General features: G+C 42.2%; 1 protein-coding gene across 1 annotated transcript in view; it reads right to left on the reverse strand.

Moving 5' to 3' along the window:
* Positions 1–20,616: 20,616 nt before the first annotated feature.
* LOC117507028 (ADP-ribosyl cyclase/cyclic ADP-ribose hydrolase 1-like) overlaps positions 20,617–24,005 on the reverse strand; it is a 48,320-nt gene continuing 44,931 nt past the window's right edge. The window contains exons 6-8 of the mRNA XM_034166716.1: positions 23,658–23,744; positions 21,988–22,071; positions 20,617–21,713 (exon numbers count right to left, since the gene is read on the reverse strand). Coding sequence (XP_034022607.1) covers positions 21,656–21,713; positions 21,988–22,071; positions 23,658–23,744 — 229 coding nt within the window. The 3' untranslated portion in view covers positions 20,617–21,655. The remainder of the gene's footprint in view (positions 21,714–21,987; positions 22,072–23,657; positions 23,745–24,005) is intronic.

Here is a 24,005-nt window from a genome sequence, read left to right on the forward strand (position 1 = left end):
GGCCGCATCGACAATGGAGGTGGAGAACATGGTCCACTCGGACTCCATGTCTCCATCCTCCCCCGGGATCTGGGAGAAGCTGTCCCGGAGGTGGGAGTTGAAGACCTTGCTGACAGAGGGTTCCGCCAGTCGTTCCCAGCAGACCCTCACGATATGTTTGGGCCTGCCAGGTGTGACCAGCTTCCTCCCCTCCCAGCGGATCCACCTCACCACCAGGTGGTGATTGGTCGACAGCTCTGCCCCTCTCTTCACTCAAGTGTCCGAGACACGTGGCCGAAGGTCAGATGATACGACTACAAAGTCGATCATCGACCTCCAGCTCAGGGTGACCTGGTGCCACGTGTACTTATGGACACACTTGTGCTCGAACATGGTGTCCGTGATGGACAAACTGTGACTAGCACAGAAGTCCAACAACTGAACACCACTTGGGTTCAGATCAGGGAGGCCGTGCTTCCCGTTCACCCCCCTCCACATCTCACTGTCGCCCCCACGTGGGCGTTGAAATCCCCCAGGAGAACAATGGAGTCCCCAGTCGGAGCGCTATCTAGTACCCCTCCCAGAGACTCCAGGAAGGTCGAGTACTCTGCAGTGCCGCTCGGCCTGTAGGCTGAGACAACGGTGAGAGACCAGTCCCCGACCCGAAGGCGTAGGGACGCGACCCTCTCGTTCACTTGGATGAACTCCAACACGACGACTGAGCTGGGGAGCAATAAGCAATGCGACCCCAACCCCTCTCCAGGAGTTGGGTACCAGAGCCCAAGCTGTGCGTGGAGGTGAGCCCGACTATCTCTAGTCGGTATCTCTCAACCTCCCGCACAAGCTCAGGCTCCTTCCCCCCCAGCGAGGTGACATTCCATGTCCCAATAGCCAGGGGCTGTGAGCATGGACTGGGCCGCCGGGCCACCCACCCTCGACCACCACCCAATCCTCTCTGCACCTGACCCCCATGGCCCCCTCTGAAGGTGGTGAACCCACAGGAGGGCGGGCCCACGTCGCTCTTTTGGGCTGAGCCCGGCCGGGCCCCATGGGCTAAGGCCCGACCACCAGGTGCTCGCCCGTGAGCCCCAACCCCAGGCCTGGCTCCAGGGTGGGGCCCCGGCTCCGCCATACCGGGCGACGTCTCGGTCCTTGATTTTTTACTGGTCATGGAGGTTCTGAACTGCCCTTAGTCTGACCCGTCACCTAGGACCTGTTTGCCTTGGGAGACCCTACAGGGAGCACAAAGCCCCCGACAACATAGCTCCTAGGATCATCCGGGTACGCAAACTCCCCCACCACAATAAGGTGGCAGCTAGAGGGGGAGTGTCTGTGGTGCATAATATTAAATGTTAAAGGAATCTGGAAGAATTTCAGTGCATAAAATGCAAGGGCATAACCCTAAATTGAACACCCGTAATCTGTGATCCCTCAGATGGCACTACATCAAGTACATCATTCATCAATAACTGATATAACCACATGGGAAAGGGATTACTTGCATTCACAAGGAAGCTTCACGAATGCCACTTAAAATTGTACTGTGCAAAAAAGATACCATTATATAGCATTAGCCTTGTCCAGAAGAGGCGACCACAGAGGCATTTGTTTTTGACCATCATAAAGTGGCTAGGTGTATTGTGCTCAGACAAATCACAATTCCAGAACTTTTTTTGTGTTTAGAAAACGACACTGGATGCTCCAGACCAAAGACAAGATGGACTATCAAGACTGGTATCAGCAACAAGTCCAAAAACCAGGGTCGGTCACAGTATGGGGTTGTGTCAGTGCCTTTGGTATTTTACACTTCTGTGATGGCAGCATTATTGCAGAAAAATGCATTGAGATTTTAGACCAACATACTGTATGCATGTATATTAAATGGAATGAAGCTGGCCACACAAAACATGAAATATCTTGGGTTCATACTGTCTGCAATTAAATAAAAGCAAATGTAAGAATCACTGCAATTATTTATTTATTTTTTACTTTGCATTTTACATACTGTCCCATCTTTTTCTGATGTGGTGTGTGTATATATATATATATATATATATATATATATATATATATATATGAGGTCTGTTATAAAAGTATCCGACCTTTTTATTTTTTGCAAAAACCATATGGATTTGAATCACGTGTGATTGCATCAGCCAAGCTTGAACCTTTGTGCGCATGCGTGAGTTTTTTCACACCTGTCGGTTGCGTCATTCGCCTGTGAACAGGTTTTGTGTGAGCAGTAGTCCACCCCTCTCGTCGGATTTTTATTGCGAATAAATGTCTGAACGATTTGGAGTTTTGCTGCATTAAATTTTTCCAGAAACTGTGAGAGACCTCCAATTGGATACCATTCGGAAAATTCAGATGGCTTTCAGCGACAATTTTATGGGGATTACACAGATTGAGTGCTCCAGCCGGTTTAAAGACCGCCCACAGCGTCTGAGAGTGCGGCGCACTCCGAGCGCCGATCGACAGGCTGACACCCCGCTGAAACAGATCCAACGTGAAGGCTTTGTTGATCCGGGACGTCGTCTGACTTCCACAAAAAAAAGGCAGAAGGCGTGGACATCAGCACATTTTTGGCACATTCCACTGTTACAGGAGTTTTTTTCATGGAAAGAGGAGCAGAGGGATGCGCCACCGTGCCGCTCATGGTGCAGCACAAAACCACCTCCATGTTGGTCTCACAGGACGGCTTTCAGATGGCTCATACGGCTTTCGGTTGCTTTTCAGTCGTGTAAATATCCGAGAAATTGTGCATGAGCTGGACATGCCCCAACATGTCCTGTGAGGCTTCATCACGGCGTTGCTTTGCGCCATGCGGCTCTGCCGCGATGCGAGGAATTCCTCCGCTCCTCTTTCCATGACAAAAACTCCTGTAACAGTGGAATGTGCTGTTCATTTCTAAACTGGATGCTGTGTTGATCCGGGACGTCGTCTGACTAGCACATAAATTGCGGAAGACATGGACATCAGCACTTTTTCGGCACATTGAAACAGACGTGAGGAGGAATTCCACGTGTCGGGACGTTCCGCATGGCGCAAAGCAATGCCGTGATGAAGCCTCACAGGACATGTTGGGGTATGTCCAGCTCATGCACAATTTCTCGGATATTCACACGACTGAAAAGCAACCGAAAGCCGTCTGAGCCATCTGAAAGCCGTCCTGTGAGACCAACATGGAGGTGGTTTTGTGCCGCGCCATGAGCGGCATGGTGGCGCATCCCTCCACTCCTCTTTCCATGAAAAAAACTCCTGTAACAGTGGAATGTGCCGAAAAAGTGCTGATGTCCACGCCTTCTGCCTTTTTTGTGGAAGTAAGACAACGTCCCGGATCAACAAAGCCTTCACGTTGGAAATGATCTGGTTGATTCAGCCTGTTGATCGGCGCTCGGAGTGCGCCGCGCTCTCAGACGCTGTGGGCGGTCTTTAAACCGGCTGGAGCACTCCTTAATCTGTGTAATCCCCATAAAATCGTCGCTGAAAACCATCTGAATTTTCCGAATGGTGTCCACCTGGAGGTCTCTCACAGTTTCTGGAAACATTTGATGCAGCAAAGCTCCAAATCGTTCAGACATTTATTCGCAATAAAAATCCGATGAGGGGGGTGGACCACTGCTCACACAAATCCTGCTCACAGGCAAATGATGCAACCGACAGGCGTGAAAAAACTCACGCATGTGCACAAAGGTTCAAGCTTGGCTGGTTTTTCAAAAAAATAAAAAGGTCGGATACTTTTCGAACAGACCTCGTGTATATATATATATATACGTATACGTATATAGTCGTCCAATTTTAAAGAGCAACCTGCTCTGATGTTTAATTTGAATGAAGACAATTTTGTTATGTCAACATTTTAGTTTTCTTTTATTATTAAGTGTTTTTTGCAACTCCTATGACAATTTTCCCTCAATCTTCACAAAACAGACAGGTACAATGTTTAAAAATAGCTACACCAACATTACCAATTGGATATTTGATATTTCTTCCTGTTTTCCTATCACTGTCTGGCTGCCAAATTTGAATGGCTGTGGCTTGTTTCACTAAATTTGCCAAAGCTCATGAATGATCATGGGCATGTGCAAAAACTGACACATGGGTCTAATGCGTCCCTATAACCACCAGTAGACTTTTGGCAACAATTTCTGAACCCTGCTTAACCAGACACAACCTAATTTCAAGCTCAATCAATCAATCAATTTTTTATATAGCGCCAAATCACAACAAACAGTTGCCCCAAGGCTGCCTAAAGAGTTCTGTTCAGGCTCCCCCTGATTCACTTGGGCGTCTGTTCCATTGTACAGGAACTCATCTGGGAAGTTTAGTCTTCTCCCAAGAGAGGTCTTCATGGTACGTCCAACTGGGAGGAGGAGGCCCCAGAACCCAGAACACATTGGAGGGATTATATTTCCCAGGTGGTTTGGGAATATCTCGGGAGCCCACTGGGATAAGTTACAGGACTTGGCTGAGGATATGTGAGATGAGGTGTTTGGTCTGCTGACACTGTGAGGCACCCAGAGGCAAAAAATGAAAACATCATTTCATGAATGATGAACAGCAACCGCTGATAACAACACATTAGTTTACAATAATTCTGGTTTATTAAAAAAAATAATTTTCCATTAGCTTTTTTCAATTTTCATTAAATCAAATCAAATCAATTTCTTTTATACAGTGCCAAATCACAACAAACAGTTGCCCCAAGGCGCTTCATATTGCAAGGCAAAGCCATACAATAATTACAGAAAAATCCCAACTGTCAAAACGACCTCATGTGAGTAAGCACTTGGTGACAGTGGGAAGGAAAAACTCCCTTTTAACAGGAAGAAACCTCCAGCAGAACCAGGCTCAGGGAGGGGCAGTCTTCTGCTGGGACTGGTTGGGGCTGAGGGAGAGAACCAGGAAAAAGACATGCTGTGGTAGGGAGCAGAGATCAATCACTAATGATTAAATGGAGAGTGGTGCATACAGAGCAAAAATAGAAAGAAACACTCAGTGCATCATGGGAACCCCCCAGCAGTCTAAGTCTATAGCAGCATAACTAAGGGATGGTTCAGGGTCACCTAATCCAGCCCTAACTATAAGCTTTAGCAAAAAGGAAAGTTTTAAGCCTAATCTTAAAAGTAGAGAGGGTGTCTGTCTCCCTGATCCGAATTGGCAGCTAGTTCCAGAGGAGAGGAGCCTGAAAGCTGAAGGCTCTGCCTCCCATTCTACTCTTACAAACCCTAGGAACTACAAGTAAGCCTGCAGTCTGAGAGCGAAGGGGGTGATATGGTACTATTCGGTCCCTAAGATAAGATGGGACCTGATTATTCAAAACCTTATAAGTAAGAAGAAGAATTTTAAATTCTATTCTAGAATTAACAGGAAGCCAATGAAGAGAGGCCAATATGGGTGAGATATGCTCTCTCCTTCTAGTCCCTGTCAGTACTCTAGCTGCAGCATTTTGAATTAACTGAAGGCTTTTCAGGGAACTTTTAGGACAACCTGATAATAATGAATTACAATAGTCCAGCCTAGAGGAAATAAATGCATGAATTAGTTTTTCAGTATCACTCTGAGACAAGACCTTTCTAATTTTAGAGATATTGCGCAAATGCAAAAAAGCAGTCCTACATATTTGTTTAATATGCAATTGAATGACATATCCTGATCAAAAATGACTCCAACATTTCTCACAGTATTACTTGAGGTCAGGGTAATGCCATCCAGAGTAAGGATCTGGTTAGACACCATGTTTCTAAGATTTGTGGGGCCAAGTACAATAACTTCAGTTTTATCTGAGTTTAAAAGCAGGAAATTAGAGGTCATCCATGTCTTTATGTCTGTAAGACAATCCTGCAGTTTATCTAATTGGTGTGTGTCCTCTGGCTTCATGAATAGATAAAGCTGAGTATCATCTGTGTAACAATGAAAATTTAAGCAATGCCGTCTAATAATACTGCCTAAGGGAAGCATGTATAAAGTGAATAAAATTGGTCCTAGCACAGAACCTTGTGGAACTCCATAATTAACCTTAGTCTGTGAAGAAGATTCCCCATTTACATGAACAAATTGTAATCTATTAGATAAATATGATTCAAACCACCGCAGTGCAGTGCCTTTAATACCTATTGCATGCTCTAATCTCTGTAATAAAATTTTATGGTCAACAGTATCAAAAGCAGCACTGAGGTCTAACAGAACAAGCACAGAGATGAGTCCACTGTCTGAGGCCATAAGAAGATAATTTGTAACCTTCACTAATGCTGTTTCTGTACTATGATGAATTCTAAAGGTTGGAGATTGGCCTATAATTAGCGAAGATAGCTGGGTCAAGTGATGGCTTTTTAAGTAATGGTTTAATTACTGCCACCTTAAAAGCCTGTGGTACATAGCCAACTAATAAAGACAGATTGATCATATTTAAGATCGAAGCATTAATTAATGGTAGGGCTTCCTTGAGCAGCCTGGTAGGAATGGGGTCTAATAGACATGTTGATGGTTTGGAGGAAGGAACTAATGAAAATAACTCAGACAGAACAATCGGAGAGAAAGAGTCTAACCAAATACCAGCATCACTGAAAGCAGCCAAAGAGAACGATATGTCTTTGGGATGGTTATGAGTAATGTTTTCTCTAATAGTTAAAATTTTATTAGCAAAGAAAGTCATGAAGTCATTACTAGTTAAAGTTAAAGGAATACTCGGTTCAATAGAGCTCTGACTCTTTGTCAGCCTGGCTACAGTGCTAAAAAGAAACCTGGGGTTGTTCTTATTTTCTTCAATTAGTGATGAGTAGTAAGATGTCCTAGCTTTAAGGAGGGCTTTTTTATAGAGCAACAGACTCTTTTTCCAGGCTAAGTGAAGATCTTCTAAATTAGTGAGACGCCATTTCCTCTCCAACTTACGGGTTATCTGCTTTAAGCTGCGAGTTTGTGAGTTATACCACGGAGTCAGGCACTTCTGATTTAAGGCTCTCTTTTTCAGAGGAGCTACAGCATCCAAAGTTGTCCTCAATGAGGATATAAAACTATTGATGAGATAATCTATCTCACTCACAGAGTTTATGTAGCTACTCTGCCCTGTGTTGGTATATGGCATTGGAGAATATAAAGAAGGAATCATATCCTTAAACCTAGTTACAGTGCTTTCTGAAAGACTTCTACTGTAATGAAACTTATTCCCCACTACTGGGTAGTCCATCAGAGTAAATGTAAATGTTATTAAGAAATGATCAGACAGAAGGTGGTTTTCAGGGAATACTGTTAAGTCTTCAATTTTCATACCATACGTCAGAACAAGATCTAAGGTATGATTAAAGTGGTGGGTGGACTCATTTACATTTTGAGCAAAGCCAATCGAGTCTAACAATAGATTAAATGCAGTGTTGAGGCTGTCATTCTCAGCATCTGTGTGGATGTTAAAATCGCCCACTATAATTATCTTATCTGAGCTAAGCACTAAGTCAGACAAAAGGTCCAAAAATTCACAGAGAAACTCACAGTAACGACCAGGAGGACGATAGACTTCCAATTTGGATGGACAAGACTAAGAGTCAAGCTTTCAAATGAATTAAAGCTCTGTCTGGGTTTTTGATTATTTAATAAGCTGGAGTGGAAGATTGCTGCTAATCCTCCGCCTTGGCCCGTGCTACGAGCATTCTGCCAGTTAGTGTGACTCGGGGGTGTTGACTCATTTAAACTAACATATTCATCCTGCTGTAACCAGGATTCTGTAAGACAGAATAAATCAATATGTTGATCCATTATTATATCATTTACTAACAGGGACTCAGAAGAGAGAGATCTAATGTTTAATAGACCACATTTAACTGTTTTAGTCTGTGGTGCAGTTGAAGGTGCTATTTTATTTTTTCTTTTTGAATTTTTATGCTTAAATAGATTTTTACTGGTTGTTGGTGGTCTGGGAGCAGGCACCGTCTCTACGGGGATGGGGTAATGAGGGGATGGCAGGGGGAGAGAAGCTGCAGAGAGGTGTGTAAGACTACAACTCTGCTTCCTGGTCCCAACCCTGGATAGTCACGGTTTGGAGGATTTAAGAAAATTGGCCAGATTTCTAGAAATGAGAGCTGCTCCATCCAAAGTGGGTTGGATGCCGTCTCTCCTAACAAGACCAGGTTTTCCCCAGAAGCTTTGCCAATTATCTATGTAGCCCACCTCATTTTTTGGACACCACTCAGACAGCCAGCAATTCAAGGAGAACATGCGGCTAAACATGTCACTCCCGGTCTGATTGGGGAGGGGCCAAGAGAAAACTACAGAGTCCGACATTGTTTTTGCAAAGTTACACACCGATTCAATGTTAATTTTAGTGACCTCCGATTGGCGTAACCGGGTGTCATTACTGTCGACGTGAATTACAATCTTACCAAAGTTACGCGTAGCCTTAGCCAGCATTTTCAAATTTCCTTCAATGTCACCTGCTCTGGCCCCCGGAAGACAATTGACTATGGTTGCTGGTGTCGCTAACTTCACATTTCTCAAAACAGAGTTGCCAATAACCAGAGTTTGATCCTCAGCGGGTGTGTCGCCGAGTGGGGAAAAACGGTTAGAGATGTGAACGGGTTGGCGGTGTACACGGGGCTTCTGTTTAGGACTAAGTAAGTAAGTAAGTAAGTAAGCTTTATTTATAAAGCGCCTTTCACAACGCTTCCTCCTCACAGTCACCCAGTCTGCCTGCTTTCCCGGCTGCTCGGGATCTGCCGGGAGGGAACTAACGGCGGCTAAGCTACCTTGGTCCGCACCGACTACAGGGGCCCTGCTAGCTGTAGGATTTTCCAAGGTGCGGAGCCGAGTCTCCAATTCGCCCAGCCTGGCCTCCAAAGCTACGAATAAGCTACACTTATTACAAGTACCATTACTGCTAAAGGAGGCAGAGGAATAACTAAACATTTCACACCCAGAGCAGAAAAGTGCGGGAGAGACAGGAGAAGCCGCCATGCTAAACCGGCTAAGAGCTAGTAGCTGCGCTAAGCTAGCGGATTCCTAAAAACACGCAAAGTGAATAATGTGTAAATAATTTAGAAGTGATTCAGCAGAGGGAGTGCTTTAGTTAAGGCACGTGAAGATTACACTGTGAAACAAATCGTTATCTAGTTAACTAGATCAATCTAACTGCGCAGATTAAACAGCTAACAGATACAGCAAAACACCACTGTGCTCCGGAACAGGAAGTGATACAATACCGCAGTGAGAGCCAACCACCAGTAGAGGTAAAGGCCCAAAGAGACCAAAAGACCTAAAGACCAAACAACCAAACATTCTTTATTTACTTTGTAAATATACAATAAACAAGCTTTGATTCATATTTAAGTGATGATATAAACAAGCATATCACGTGTTAGCTTGAAGAATTTTTTTTTTTTTTTGTGCAACAAAATCAAAAACACAATAATTCCATTTCTTTTTGTTCATAAACAGCTCCGGATGTTGTTTTGTTACTGGATATGATTGTGGTTGATTTAATTTCAGTACAATGTACAAATTAATGTCTGATTAATTCACTTCAATTAGTTAGTTTGTATTTGTACACGTTCATTCAAACCAGTATACGTGAATGTATAGTAGTGCTCAGAATAATAGTAGTGCTATGTGACTAAAAAGATTAATCCAAGTTTTGAGTATATTTGTTATTGTTACATGGGAAGGTACCAGTAGATTCAGTAGATTCTCACAAATCCAGCAAGACCAAGCATTCATGATATGCACACTCTTAAGGCTGTGAAATTGGGCTATTAGTAAAAAAAAAGTAGAAAAGGGGGTGTTCACAATAATAGTAGTGTGGCATTCAGTCAGTGAGTTCATCAATTTTGTGGAACAAACAGGTGTGAATCAGGTGTCCCCTATTTAAGGATGAAGCCAGCACCTGTTGAACATGCTTTTCTCTTTGAAAGCCTGAGGAAAATGGGACGTTCAAGACATTGTTCAGAAGAACAGCGTAGTTTGATTAAAAAGTTGATTGGAGAGGGGAAAACTTATACGCAGTTGCAAGTGCAAAACGTTATAGGCTGTTCATCTACAATGATCTCCAATGCTTTAAAATGGACAAAAAAACCAAAGACGCGTGGAAGAAAATGGAAAACAACCATCAAAATGGATAGAAGAATAACCAGAATGGCAAAGGCTCACCCATTGATCAGCTCCAGGATGATCAAAGACAGTCTGGAGTTATTGTAAGTGCTGTGACAGTTAGAAGATGCCTGTGTGAAGCTAATTTATTTGCAAGAATCCCCCGCAGTGCCTCTGTTAAATAAAGGATGTGCAGAAGAGGTTACAATTTGCCAAAGAACACATCAACTGGCCTAAAGAGAAATGGAGGAATATTTTGTGGACTGATGAGAGCAAAATTGTTCTTTTTGGGTCCAAGGGCCGCAGACAGTTTGTGAGACGACACCCAGACTCTGAATTCAAGCCACAGTTCACAGTGAAGACAGTGAAGCATTGTGGTGCAAGCATCATGATATGGGCATGTTTCTCCTACTATGGTGTTGGGCCTATATATCACATACCAGGTATCATGGATCAGTTTGGATATGTCAAATCTTGAAGAGGTCATGTTGCCTTATGCTGAAGAGGCATGCCCTTGAAATGGGTGTTTCAACAAGACAATGACCCCAAGCACACTAGTAAACAAGCAAAATCTTGGTTCCAAACCAACAAAATTAATGCCTCGCAGATGTGAAGAAATCATGAAAAACTGTGGTTATACAACTAAATACTAGTTTAGTGATTCACAGGATTGCTAAAAAAGCAGTTTGAACATAATAGTTTTGAGTTTGTAGTGTCAACGGCAGATGCTACTATTATTGTGAACACCCCCTTTTCTACTTTTTTTTACTAATAGCCCGATTTCATAGCCTTAACAGTGTGCATATCATGAATGCTTGGTGTTGTTGGATTTGTGAGAATCTACTGAATCTTCTGTTACCTTGTTTCCCATGTAACAATAACAAATATACTCAAAACCTGGATTAATCTTTTTTGTCACATAGCATTACTATTATTCTGAACACTACTGTATAACTGTGATGACGTCTTTAAGGGCCCCTTCACACATAGTGCGAATACGTACAACTCAGCGCGACTCACGGCGAAACAGCTCGCGTGAGCAAACCATGAAACATCGCGACGGTTGTGCATGCGACGGTGTTTTTCGAGCAGGAACACAGTGGGAGCTGCTGCAGCTACTCCCACTGTGTTCCACGGGATGAGGCGCACCTCACCGTGCCGCTGATGTGAAGGAAGATAAAACAAAAAACAGCTGTATAATTAGTGAATATCACTGGGTATAAATAAATAATAAATAAATAATAATTGTATTAATGTATAAATAATACATCAAAGGGGACACAATACAGAACCCATGGTTAAATGACCCTGGTTAAATAAAAAAAATGCCAATTACATGATCTGAACCCACACACTCTGACTACCAGACAGTAATGTTTCTGTGTAGGCTCTCAGTTGTCCAGGTGGTTTCCATAGTAGAGAAGCTTGAATCTTCGACTCGACTGGGTTGCTTGATGTGAGGACGTTTTGCTTCAAATCACAGAAGCTTCCTCAGCTAAAATTCTTGCTCTGGTAGTCTGACTTCTGTCTTGACTCTTGTAGAGAAGAATAAACCAGAAGCCAACAAAAGCTGGAGTTTTTAACCTAACCAGACCCCTCCTACCGGCCGACTGCTATAGGCTAGTGACTAAACAATAGCTCTAATTAGCACCTATTGTTCTCTAGTTAGCACTCTCCTAATGATGGGATGGAAGCCTCCCCCGATGGCTCCCTTGACAACTCTCCTGATGACGTGAATGACTCATTACCATGAACAAAAGACTGAAACTGCTTTGACCTGAGTACCCCATTGTAAACAGGGGACAAAGCGTGTCTGAGACCCGCCCCCCCGGTTAAGGCTGGGTCTCAAACCATTTCTTTTCTCTGGCTAAGATTTTAACTTCCTTGTCCTCAAACGTGTGGTTATTGTCTTTCAGCTGGAGATGAACTGCAGACTGAGGTCCACTGGTAACCTCTCTGCGGTGCTGGTATAGCCTCTTGTTTAAAGGTTGCTTAGTCTCACCTATGTAGTGTTCATTACAGTTTTCCTGACATCTGATATAATACACTACATTGCTCTGTTTGTAACTAGGGATCCTGTCCTTAGGGTGAACTAATTTCTGTCTCAAGGTGTTAACCGGTTTAAAGTAAACTGGGATTTTGTGCTGTCTGAAGATCCTCTGTAGTTTTTCCCATACTCCTGCTAAATAAGGGAGAGACACTCCTCTTGTCTCCGTCTCCTGTCTATCTGGTCTCTTTGATTTCTGGGACTTCTGCACTTTGTCCAAGGACCATCGTGGGTACCCACATACTGTGAGGGCTTTCTGTACAAGTTGTTGTTCTTTAGCCCTTCCCTCTGCAGTTGTGGGCACCTGTAGGGCTCTGTGTTGAAGAGTCCTGATCACCCCGAGCTTGTGTTCAAGGGGGTGGTTTCTCTCCAATCATAACATCACAGTCCAAGAAGGCTAAATGGTTGTTTCTGGCATCCTCACGTGTGAACTTGATATTGGAATCCACCGAATTGATGTGTTCTGTAAAGTCCTCAACCTCCTGTAGCTTGATTTTAACCCATGTGTCATCGACATATCTGAACCAGTGAATGGGAGAGATGCCCGTGAACGACATCAAGGCTGTCTTCTCCACTCGCTCCATGTACAGATTGGCCACAATGGGGGATACTGGAGACCCCATCGCACAACCATGGATCTGCCTGTAGTAATTCCCCCTAAACAGGAAATAAGTGGTGTTAAGACAGATCTCCAAGAGTTGGCAGATGTGGTCTGGTGTGAGTTTGGTCCTTTCAGGTAGAGACACATCCTCCAGCAGTCTCTGCCTCACAGCTGAGATGGCCTCAGCAGTGGGGATCCAGGTGAACAACAAAGTCACATCAAATGACACCATAGTTTCATCTGCCTCCAGCTGCAGGTCCTTGATCTTGTTCACAAAATCTTGTGTGTTCTCCACATGGTGGTCTGAGTTACCCACTAGAGGAGCCAAAATCCACTTGAGGTGCTTGGACAAATTGTATGTGATGGAATCTGTGCTACATACAATAGGCCTGAGTGGCACGTCCTGTTTGTGGATTTTGGGCAGTCCATAGATGCATGGAGTGATGTCCCCCGGGTACAGTCTGTAGTATGTCTGCCTGTCGATGAGTCCCTCTTTCTCCAGGTTTTGGAGGTAGCTAATGATTTTCTTCTTATAGCCACTTGTGGGGTCTCTCTTCAGACGTTCGTATGTACTGGAGTCACTGAGCAAGTTGTTGATCTTGGCCTCGTAGTCCGATGTGTTCAGGACCACTGTGCATCTGCCTTTATCTGCTGGCAGGATAAGGATGGTTTGGTCCTTCTGCAGTGCTGCCAAAGCTGTCTGTTCTTCTCCTGTGATGTTGGACGGAGGAGGCTTAGCACTGTTAAGCACTGCTGTGACTCTTAGTCGGAGGTCCCCAGCTTCTGACTATATGATCTTCCCCCACTAAGGTTTCTAACCTTTTGTAAAGACTATCAAGATTATTTTGGAGGTCTAATATTTTAAAATGAAGCCTTCTAATTCTAAGACCCAAAATCCTCCTAAGGTAACTGTGCTGGATCTTTTCTACTGTGTGGCCTTTTGCTTCATGCATTTGGGAATAACATTGTTTTGTTTGCATCTTAGGTTAAATCTTAAGTGGTTTCTAAAGTTAGCTATCTTTTTAGCAGTCCTTTCCAGCTTACGTACCAGTGCCAGGGCATCATGCCCACAGTTGGTCGCAATGTTTTTGTGTAGGCTCTCAGTTGTCCAGGTGGTTTCCATAGTAGAGAAGCTTGAATCTTTGACTGGACTGGGTTGCTTGACGTGAGGACATTTCGCTTCAAATCACAGAAGCTTCCTCTGCTAAAATTCTTGCTGTGGTAGTCTGTCTTCTGTCTTGACTCTTGTAGAGAAGAATAAAGCAGAAGCCAACAAAAGCTGGAGTTTTTAACCTAACCAGACCCCTCCTACCGAGAGGCCGACTGCTCTAGGCTAGTGAGAGGTGAGAGAGGTGTCAAGGAAGCATTCTTTGTAAAACAGTTGAAACCCAGCCTTAACCGGGGGCGGGTCTCAGACACGCTTTGTCCCCTGTTTACAATGGGGTACTCAGGTCAAAGCAGTTTCAGTCTTTTGTTCATGGTAATGAGTCATTCACGTCATCAGGAGAGTCATCAAGGGAGCCATCAGGGGAGGCTTCTATCCCATCATTAGGAGAGTGCTAACTAGAGCACAATAGGTGCTAATTAGAGCTATTGTTTAGTCACCTGCCTATAGCAGTCGGCCTCTCGGTAGGAGGGGTCTGGTTAGGTTAAAAACTCTAGCTTTTGTTGGCTTCTGGTTTATTCTTCTCTACAAGAGTCAAGACAGAAGTCAGACTACCAGAGCAAGAATTTTAGCTGAGGAACTTTTGTGATTGAAGATTGGTGGTTGGCTCTCACTGCGGTATTGTATCACTTCTTGTTCCGGAGCACAGCGGTGTTTTTCTGTATCTGTTAGCTGTTTAATCTGCGCAGTTAGATTGATCTAGTTATCTAGATTACGATTTGTTTCCCAGTGTAATCTTTACGTGCCTTAACTAAAGCACTCCTTCTGCTGAATCACCTCTAAATTATTTACACATTATTCACTTTGCGTGTTTTTAGGAATCCGCTAGCTTAGCGTAGCTACTAGCTCTTAGCCGATTTAGCATGGCGGCTTCTCCTGTCTCTCCCGCACTTTTCTGCTCTGGGTGTGAAATGTTTAGTTATTCCTCGGCCTCCTTTAGCAGTAATGGTACTTGTAATAAGTGTAGCTTATTCGTAGCTTTGGAGGCCAGGCTGGGCGAATTGGAGACTCGGCTCCGCACCGTGGAAAATTCTACAGCTAGCCAGGCCCCTGTAGTCGGTGCGGACCAAGGTAGCTTAGCCGCCGTTAGTTACCCCCTGGCAGATCCCGAGCAGCCGGGAAAGCAGGCTGACTGGGTGACTGTGAGGAGGAAGCGTAGCCCTAAACAGAAGCCCCGTGTACACCGCCAACCCGTTCACATCTCTAACCGTTTTTTCCCACTCGACGACACACCCGCCGAGGATCAAACTCTGGTTATTGGCGACTCTGTTTGAGAAATGTGAAGTTAGCGACACCAGCAACCATAGTCAATTGTCTTCCGGGGGCCAGAGCAGGCGACATTGAAGGAAATTTGAAACTGCTGGCTAAGGCTAAGCGTAAATTTGGTAAGATTGTAATTCACGTCGGCAGTAATGACACCCGGTTACGCCAATCGGAGGTCACTAAAATTAACATTAAATCGGTGTGTAACTTTGCAAAAACAATGTCGGACTCTGTAGTTTTCTCTGGGCCCCTCCCCAATCAGACCGGGAGTGACATGTTTAGCCGCATGTTCTCCTTGAATTGCTGGCTGTCTGAGTGGTGTCCAAAAAATGAGGTGGGCTTCATAGATAATTGGCAAAGCTTCTGGGGAAAACCTGGTCTTGTTAGGAGAGACGGCATCCATCCCACTTTGGATGGAGCAGCTCTCATTTCTAGAAATCTGGCCAATTTTCTTAAATCCTCCAAACCGTGACTATCCAGGGTTGGGACCAGGAAGCAGAGTTGTAGTCTTACACACCTCTCTGCAGCTTCTCTCCCCCTGCCATCCCCTCATTACCCCATCCCCGTAGAGACGGTGCCTGCTCCCAGACCACCAATAACCAGCAAAAATCTATTTAAGCATAAAAATTCAAAAAGAAAAAATAATATAGCACCTTCAACTGCACCACAGACTAAAACAGTTAAATGTGGTCTATTAAACATTAGGTCTCTCTCTTCTAAGTCCCTGTTGGTAAATGATATAATAATTGATCAACATATTGATTTATTCTGCCTAACAGAAACCTGGTTACAGCAGGATGAATATGTTAGTTTAAATGAGTCAACACCCCCGAGTCACACTAACTGTCAGAATGCTCGTAGCACGGGCCGGGGCGGAGGATTAGCAGCAATCTTCCATTCCACCTTATTAATTAATCCAAAACCCAGACAGAGCTTTAATTCATTTGAAAGCTTGTCTCTTAGTCTTGTCCATCCAAATTGGAAGTCCCAAAAACCAGTTTTATTTGTTATTATCTATCGTCCACCTGGTCGTTACTGTGAGTTTCTCTGTGAATTTTCAGACCTTTTGTCTGATTTAGTGCTTAGCTCAGATAAGATAATTATAGTGGGCGATTTTAACATCCACACAGATGCTGAGAATGACAGCCTCAACACTGCATTTAATCTATTATTAGACTCTATTGGCTTTGCTCAAAAAGTAAATGAGTCCACCCACCACTTTAATCATACCTTAGATCTTGTTCTGACTTATGGTATGGAAATAGAAGACTTAACAGTATTCCCTGAAAACTCCCTTCTGTCTGATCATTTCTTAATAACATTTACATTTACTCTGATGGACTACCCAGCAGTGGGGAATAAGTTTCATTACACTAGAAGTCTTTCAGAAAGCGCTGTAACTAGGTTTAAGGATATGATTCCTTCTTTATGTTCTCTAATGCCATATACCAACACAGTGCAGAGTAGCTACCTAAACTCTGTAAGGGAGATAGAGTATCTCGTCAATAGTTTTACATCCTCATTGAAGACAACTTTGGATGCTGTAGCTCCTCTGAAAAAGAGAGCTTTAAATCAGAAGTGTCTGACTCCGTGGTATAACTCACAAACTCGTAGCTTAAAGCAGATAACCCGTAAGTTGGAGAGGAAATGGCGTCTCACTAATTTAGAAGATCTTCACTTAGCCTGGAAAAAGAGTCTGTTGCTCTATAAAAAAGCCCTCCATAAAGCTAGGTCATCTTTCTACTCATCACTAATTGAAGAAAATAAGAACAACCCCAGGTTTCTTTTCAGCACTGTAGCCAGGCTGACAAAGAGTCAGAGCTCTATTGAGCTGAGTATTCCATTAACTTTAACTAGTAATGACTTCATGACTTTCTTTGCTAACAAAATTTTAACTATTAGAGAAAAAATTACTCATAACCATCCCAAAGACGTATCGTTATCTTTGGCTGCTTTCAGTGATGCCGGTATTTGGTTAGACTCTTTCTCTCCGATTGTTCTGTCTGAGTTATTCTCATTAGTTACTTCATCCAAACCATCAACATGTTTATTAGACCCCATTCCTACCAGGCTGCTCAAGGAAGCCCTACCATTATTTAATGCTTCGATCTTAAATATGATCAATCTATCTTTGTTAGTTGGCTATGTACCACAGGCTTTTAAGGTGGCAGTAATTAAACCATTACTTAAAAAGCCATCACTTGACCCAGCTATCTTAGCTAATTATAGGCCAATCTCCAACCTTCCTTTTCTCTCAAAAATTCTTGAAAGGGTAGTTGTAAAACAGCTAACTGATCATCTGCAGAGGAATGGTCTATTTGAAGAGTTTCAGTCAGGTTTTAGAATTCATCATAGTACAGAAACAGCATTAGTGAAGGTTACAAATGATCTTCTTATGGCCTCGGACAGTGGACTCATCTCTGTGCTTGTTCTGTTAGACCTCAGTGCTGCTTTTGATACTGTTGACCATAAAATTTTATTACAGAGATTAGAGCATGCCATAGGTATTAAAGGCACTGCACTGCGGTGGTTTGAATCATATTTGTCTAATAGATTACAATTTGTTCATGTAAATGGGGAATCTTCTTCACAGACTAAAGTTAATTATGGAGTTCCACAAGGTTCTGTGCTAGGACCAATTTTATTTACTTATACATGCTTCCCTTAGGCAGTATTATTAGACGGTATTGCTTAAATTTTCATTGTTACGCAGATGATACCCAGCTTTATCTATCCATGAAGCCAGAGGACACACACCAATTAGCTAAACTGCAGGATTGTCTTACAGACATAAAGACATGGATGACCTCTAATTTCCTGCTTTTAAACTCAGATAAAACTGAAGTTATTGTACTTGGCCCCACAAATCTTAGAAACATGGTGTCTAACCAGATCCTTACTCTGGATGGCATTACCCTGACCTCTAGTAATACTGTGAGAAATCTTGGAGTCATTTTTGATCAGGATATGTCATTCAAAGCGCATATTAAACAAATATGTAGGACTGCTTTTTTGCATTTACGCAATATCTCTAAAATCAGAAAGGTCTTGTCTCAGAGTGATGCTGAAAAACTAATTCATGCATTTATTTCCTCTAGGCTGGACTATTGTAATTCATTATTATCAGGTTGTCCTAAAAGTTCCCTAAAAAGCCTTCAGTTAATTCAAAATGCTGCAGCTAGAGTACTGACGGGGACTAGAAGGAGAGAGCATATCTCACCCATATTGGCCTCTCTTCATTGGCTTCCTGTTAATTCTAGAATAGAATTTAAAATTCTTCTTCTTACTTATAAGGTTTTGAATAATCAGGTCCCATCTTATCTTAGGGACCTCGTAGTACCATATCACCCCAATAGAGCGCTTCGCTCTCAGACTGCAGGCTTACTTGTGGTTCCTGGGGTTTGTAAGAGTAGAATGGGAGGCAGAGCCTTCAGCTTTCAGGCTCCTCTCCTGTGGAACCAGCTCCCAATTCAGATCAGGGAGACAGACACCCTCTCTACTTTTAAGATTAGGCTTAAAACTTTCCTTTTTGCTAAAGCTTATAGTTAGGGCTGGATCAGGTGACCCTGAACCATCCCTTAGTTATGCTGCTATAGACGTAGACTGCTGGGGGGTTCCCATGATGCACTGTTTCTTTCTCTTTTTGCTCTGTATGCACCACTCTGCATTTAATCATTAGTGATCGATCTCTGCTCCCCTCCACAGCATGTCTTTTTCTTGGTTCTCTCCCTCAGCCCCAACCAGTCCCAGCAGAAGACTGCCCCTCCCTGAGCCTGGTTCTGCTGGAGGTTTCTTCCTGTTAAAAGGGAGTTTTTCCTTCCCACTGTAGCCAAGTGCTTGCTCACAGGGGGTCGTTTTGACCGTTGGGGTTTTACATAATTATTGTATGGCCTTGCCTTACAATATAAAGCGCCTTGGGGCAACTGTTTGTTGTGATTTGGCGCTATATAAAAAAATTAATTGATTGATTGATTGATTTGAAGCGAAACGTCCTCACGTCAAGCAACCCAGTCCAGCTGAAGATTCAAGCTTCTCTACTACCAGACAGTAACTTTACCACTGCACTACAATCACTTTGTTGTAACAGAAGCGCAAAATGACAAAAATCAACAAGCAGATAAATGTATTTTCTAAAAAAGAAAAAAAGCACTGTGATAACTGACCAAACTGCATTTTGTATGGCGTATTTCTGCTAATACGTGACTGAAAGTGGTGTATTTGTCACACTGTTGGCTTGTCCTGGTCCTGCGGTGCGCTGCTCACAGCCCTCACAGTCGGACACTTGTGTCCTGTCAGACGAGACATTCAGATTGCCTGCTGCGTGTCCACATGAACTGATGGATCCGTTTTTATGTATTCCCACGCGAGCACACACACGCACATGTCCGTCAAAACACGGGACTATCAGATCTGGATAGCAGGAATGGCTGGACACAAATGCAGGACTCAGACAACAAGCTCTGTAAGTAAAAGCAGTTTACTGAAACAGTAAATGGTGTCCGGTACACAGTAAAGCAGTCCAACAAGAATAACAAAACCAAAAACTTCAGGCTAAGGCGTGGTCAACGATACAGGCAGGTAGTCGGAAAACACAAGAGACAAGCAGGTCAAGAATACAAACAGAGCTGGAGAGAAGGCACTAGGCGCATCAATCTGGCAAATTACAAGAGGATTAGAGGGGCTTAAATACACGCCTGTGATGAGGTGCTGCTGAGGAACAGGTGTGCGTGGAACGAACCAGAAGGAGGGCGTGGCCAGAGAGAGGGAGAAACGTCCACCACCAAGAGTCAGCAGAGACAGATAAGAGAATAAGGGACAGACAGACCCAACACAAAAACCCCAACAAGAGACTAAACATCGCAGAACCAACAAACCAAGACAAGAAGCACAGCAAACAAAGCCCAATCCTGACAGGGACATGTGCTGCAAATGTGATGTCCAGGACCGAAGACAAAGATGGGGACTATTTTAATGTCAAACGTTCTTACCTCTGGATAAACCAGCACTGTTCCAGGACTAAACAGAATTTGTCATCTGCAGTCAAACTTTAGTTCCTGAAGCTTCAATAGAAAGTTTCACTGACAGTAAACTATTAGTTTTCTTTTCCAAACTCAGTTTTTCCTCAATAATGTGCTTGGGATTCAGACAGTTTGTCTGAATTACTCCTTGGTGAAAGCTAAAACATGTGTACAACTTTGTTTTGTTTGTCTCAGCATGATTTAAATAATGCTGTAAATCACATATATTCTCATCAGATCTGCAAATAAGTAATTAAATAATAAATAAAATAAATCAATGTTTATCTTGTAATCAAAGTGACAGGAAGCACATTGGTTTCAAAAAGCAAAGCCATAAAAATATAAAAACAGTTTTCTGTGTGATGACTGAGGAAAGTGGTTCCATCTGTTCTGTGCTCTGAAATCAGATGGTTTCAGCACCACGGACAGCTCCGCTTCATGGTCATGGTTTCCGTTTGAAACAGTTGATCTCTGCTGGTTCTCAAAACGTCGTCTGCAGAGATTTTTTTTTTTTAATGACTTTTTTAAATCGGTGTTGCATAATTCAGGCAGAGGAGATGTGTTTAAATTTCGTGTCTGGATCTCAATAGTTTTTTTTTTCCTCTTTATTTCCTTGTTGACATGATGACAATGGTAAAATGTATTTTATCAGGATCAGTGTTTACCGTCTCCATTTCAGTCAACAATCTTAAAGTCACTGGTGGAAGTTCATTTCATATCAGTTGTTGGTGATAACTGCAGAGCTGCTCAAAGGTCACTGAAGCAGTCACGCATGATCCCATCTACATGTGGGAAATGCCACAAACCTGGCTGAGGTCTTCAGCTTGAAACCACACTGGTCACTAACACCAAGGAACTTTGCTACAAATAGATGACAAGTCCTTACTTCCAGTCCAATAACAGTTTGTAAAAAAAATGGAAGCCAAGATTACTTGCAATGTCAAGACAACATAACTTCTATCAGTCTGTAGGAGTTCAGCCCTGATATCAGATTGCTGTGGAATTACTCGCCCTCACTTTTGCCAACAATGGACTGGATGATCAGCTGCTAAAATCCTGTCAGATGTTCACCAGCCTTGTAAGAAAATCATACAGTATGAGGCCACATGTTTTGCTCCGTCATAATAATAATCCACAATAGCTGTGCAAGCTATAGGTTTAACATGACCAGCTTCATCAATTATGGAACATCGAGACACTATTCCAAAATCACAGTTCATAATGTTGTTACATTTTTTCATTAAAAATTACATTTATAATTCTTTCATGGTTGCAAGGCAGATAGTTTACCGTGCAGTGCACATATTAATCACAGACATTCAATATTAAGAAAAACATTCCCATTTTAAGGCACCATTGATTTTAAGAATAATCCAAAAGCTGTTAAAAATGTCAATTTGATTACAATTCAATCTGGATTTTAAAAATGTACTTTACAAAAAGACTGAAGAAGTCCCAGATTATTTCACAGGAACTTTTCTGATAAGTTCGGAGAGCGTATCGCGACACTTTCACCAGCAGGCGCCACAGGGTTTTTCTACATCAGCGCTGCACTCCTCAAGTTCAACGCTGCAGCAGGATTCAGAAAAAAAAAAAGGAAAATGTTAAAACAATCCATGTTAACGACAAATTCTGATGCATGAGGATTAAAAAAAAACGAGAAAATGTACAAACAAACCATGTTAACGACAAATTCTGATGCATGAGGATTAAAAAAAACGAGAAAATGTACAAACAAACCATGTTAACAACAAATTCTGATGCATCAGGATTAAAAAAAAGAGAAAATGTTAAAACAGTGTTAACGACGAATTCTGATTCTTGCGTCCTTTCACATACTTACTGAGTCACTTCATTGCAGTTATATTTTATTTCTTTATCCAGCACTTTCTGTAAGTCTTCAAAAGATGAACTGGTGCAGTTTGCTCTGAAAAGGGACCAAAATATATGATATAGAAGCATTTGAGCTGAAGTTATATTTCAAGTGTGCAAGACAAGTTAAAAACCCTAATGTGCCAAAAAATTATTATTATCCTGATTATCTTTTTTGACACAATAACTGACCAAGCCACAGCATCAACATATATCACAGTTCAAAGATGATGATGAAAAGAATTTCAGGAAACAAATCGCAGAAAGAGCAGTGGCGGGCACAGTTCAGCTAATAAGCTAACAGTTAATAAGCGACAGTACCCTTTTCGGGAACTTTCCACTAGTCCACTAGTCCTAGTATTAAGGAGAGCATGATGAAGTTATGTTTACATTTATGGTCGGCTATATGTTGCACTAAAATAGGTAAAATAATGTTACAAAAGTGTGATAATTAAAAAAAGCCATTTAATTATGGTGACTTACCATCATTTGTTGATGTTCAATTCAACAGATTTATACACAACAGTAAAATTAAAGGTGATTAGTGGTGTATGTCAACAGAATCATGTCTTATTTTTTTGTAAATTGAACAACACTGGATGTGGTTTGTTGTTACATTTATTGAATTTTAAAGTCAGTTTGGGGTTATAATATACACCATCAAATAATATAAAGAAGTTAGGACCAGTGGACCCCCCGCCTTTTTTTTTTTCATCTGTAGATTAGCTTTTCAGCTAACCTCGAAAACCATTAATGGACCACTAAACGTAATTCTGCAAATTTTCATTTTTAAAGTTTACATGGTCAAAAATGTTTGCAAACCATAAAATCAAGCATATTGGTTCTTATAGACCCCTTTCCATTTTGGGCATGGTTACCCATGATGCATCACACAACACCATTTACTCAGACAACCCGCTGCGCATAAAAACCAAAGCAGGAACGTTCAATACATCTTCCAAATGCTGGAAACGCCTCCGTTTTGATGCCCTGCAGATGCTATAGCAATTTTTTTGGACAAAGCAACATTTGTTCACTACAAGGAGAAGATAAAGTTAAAAGCAATGACGATGTAAGAGCTCATCTGGAGTTTGGACATTTTTTTTGTCATGACAAAAAAATTAAACATTTTGAAAAAGATGATTTTTGCAGAGACTGTTTAATTTTTTATTCTCTGGAAACATCACAAATAACCGAAATGACATCAACATTGAAAAGAGTAAAGCACACAAGCAACGCGCGCACAGTAAAGCACACAAGCAAAGGTCTATCCAGAGTAAATACATCGAGAGTTAAAATTATTTTAATGTGTAATGTTATTTGTTAATATTGATTATTTGTTTAATTCAGTCTCTAATGTGAATAAACTGTGTTGAATGTGAACTAATTTCATTGGTTAATTTAATTATTTATGTACAACTTCATGATCATCATCATCTGACCCTTTCTTATGGGAACCTCCATGTTTATGCATCAACATATTCAAATTTCAGCTCTTTAAGTGTTTTTTTCATGGTTTAGAGCCAAAATTTTAATTTTAGTGATTTTTTTCAACTTGGCGTCATCATAGTTAGTGGATAAGCAATTAACAAAGCTAACTTTTAGGTTAGCTGTGCCCATCAGTGAAGAGTGAAAACTTACACTTCTGTCCTGTCTGAGACCAGAACAACCTCCAGGCTCTTCACTCTGGTGGCGTTAAATCTTACCACCTCGATGCTCCCGAAAATACTGCAGTAAGAATAAAAACACAACTTACATTACAGCAATAAGAGCTTTGATACAACAACAACAACATACAGCACAGGGCCCTATCTTCTACACAGCACTAAAAAGTTGTCAGTGCGAGGTTCCAACTGACACCGTTGACATTTTTACGATGAGAGTCTGCGTCATTTACAGAAAATTACCGCTTGCACCACGTTGGTATACAACTGCGTTTTTGGTTCACATTGAGGTTTTTTTAGACTTCGAGAATAAAGTTGCAATATT

This window comes from Thalassophryne amazonica, chromosome 1, assembly GCF_902500255.1.
Source record: "Thalassophryne amazonica chromosome 1, fThaAma1.1, whole genome shotgun sequence".
NCBI classification, from domain to species: domain Eukaryota; kingdom Metazoa; phylum Chordata; class Actinopteri; order Batrachoidiformes; family Batrachoididae; genus Thalassophryne; species Thalassophryne amazonica.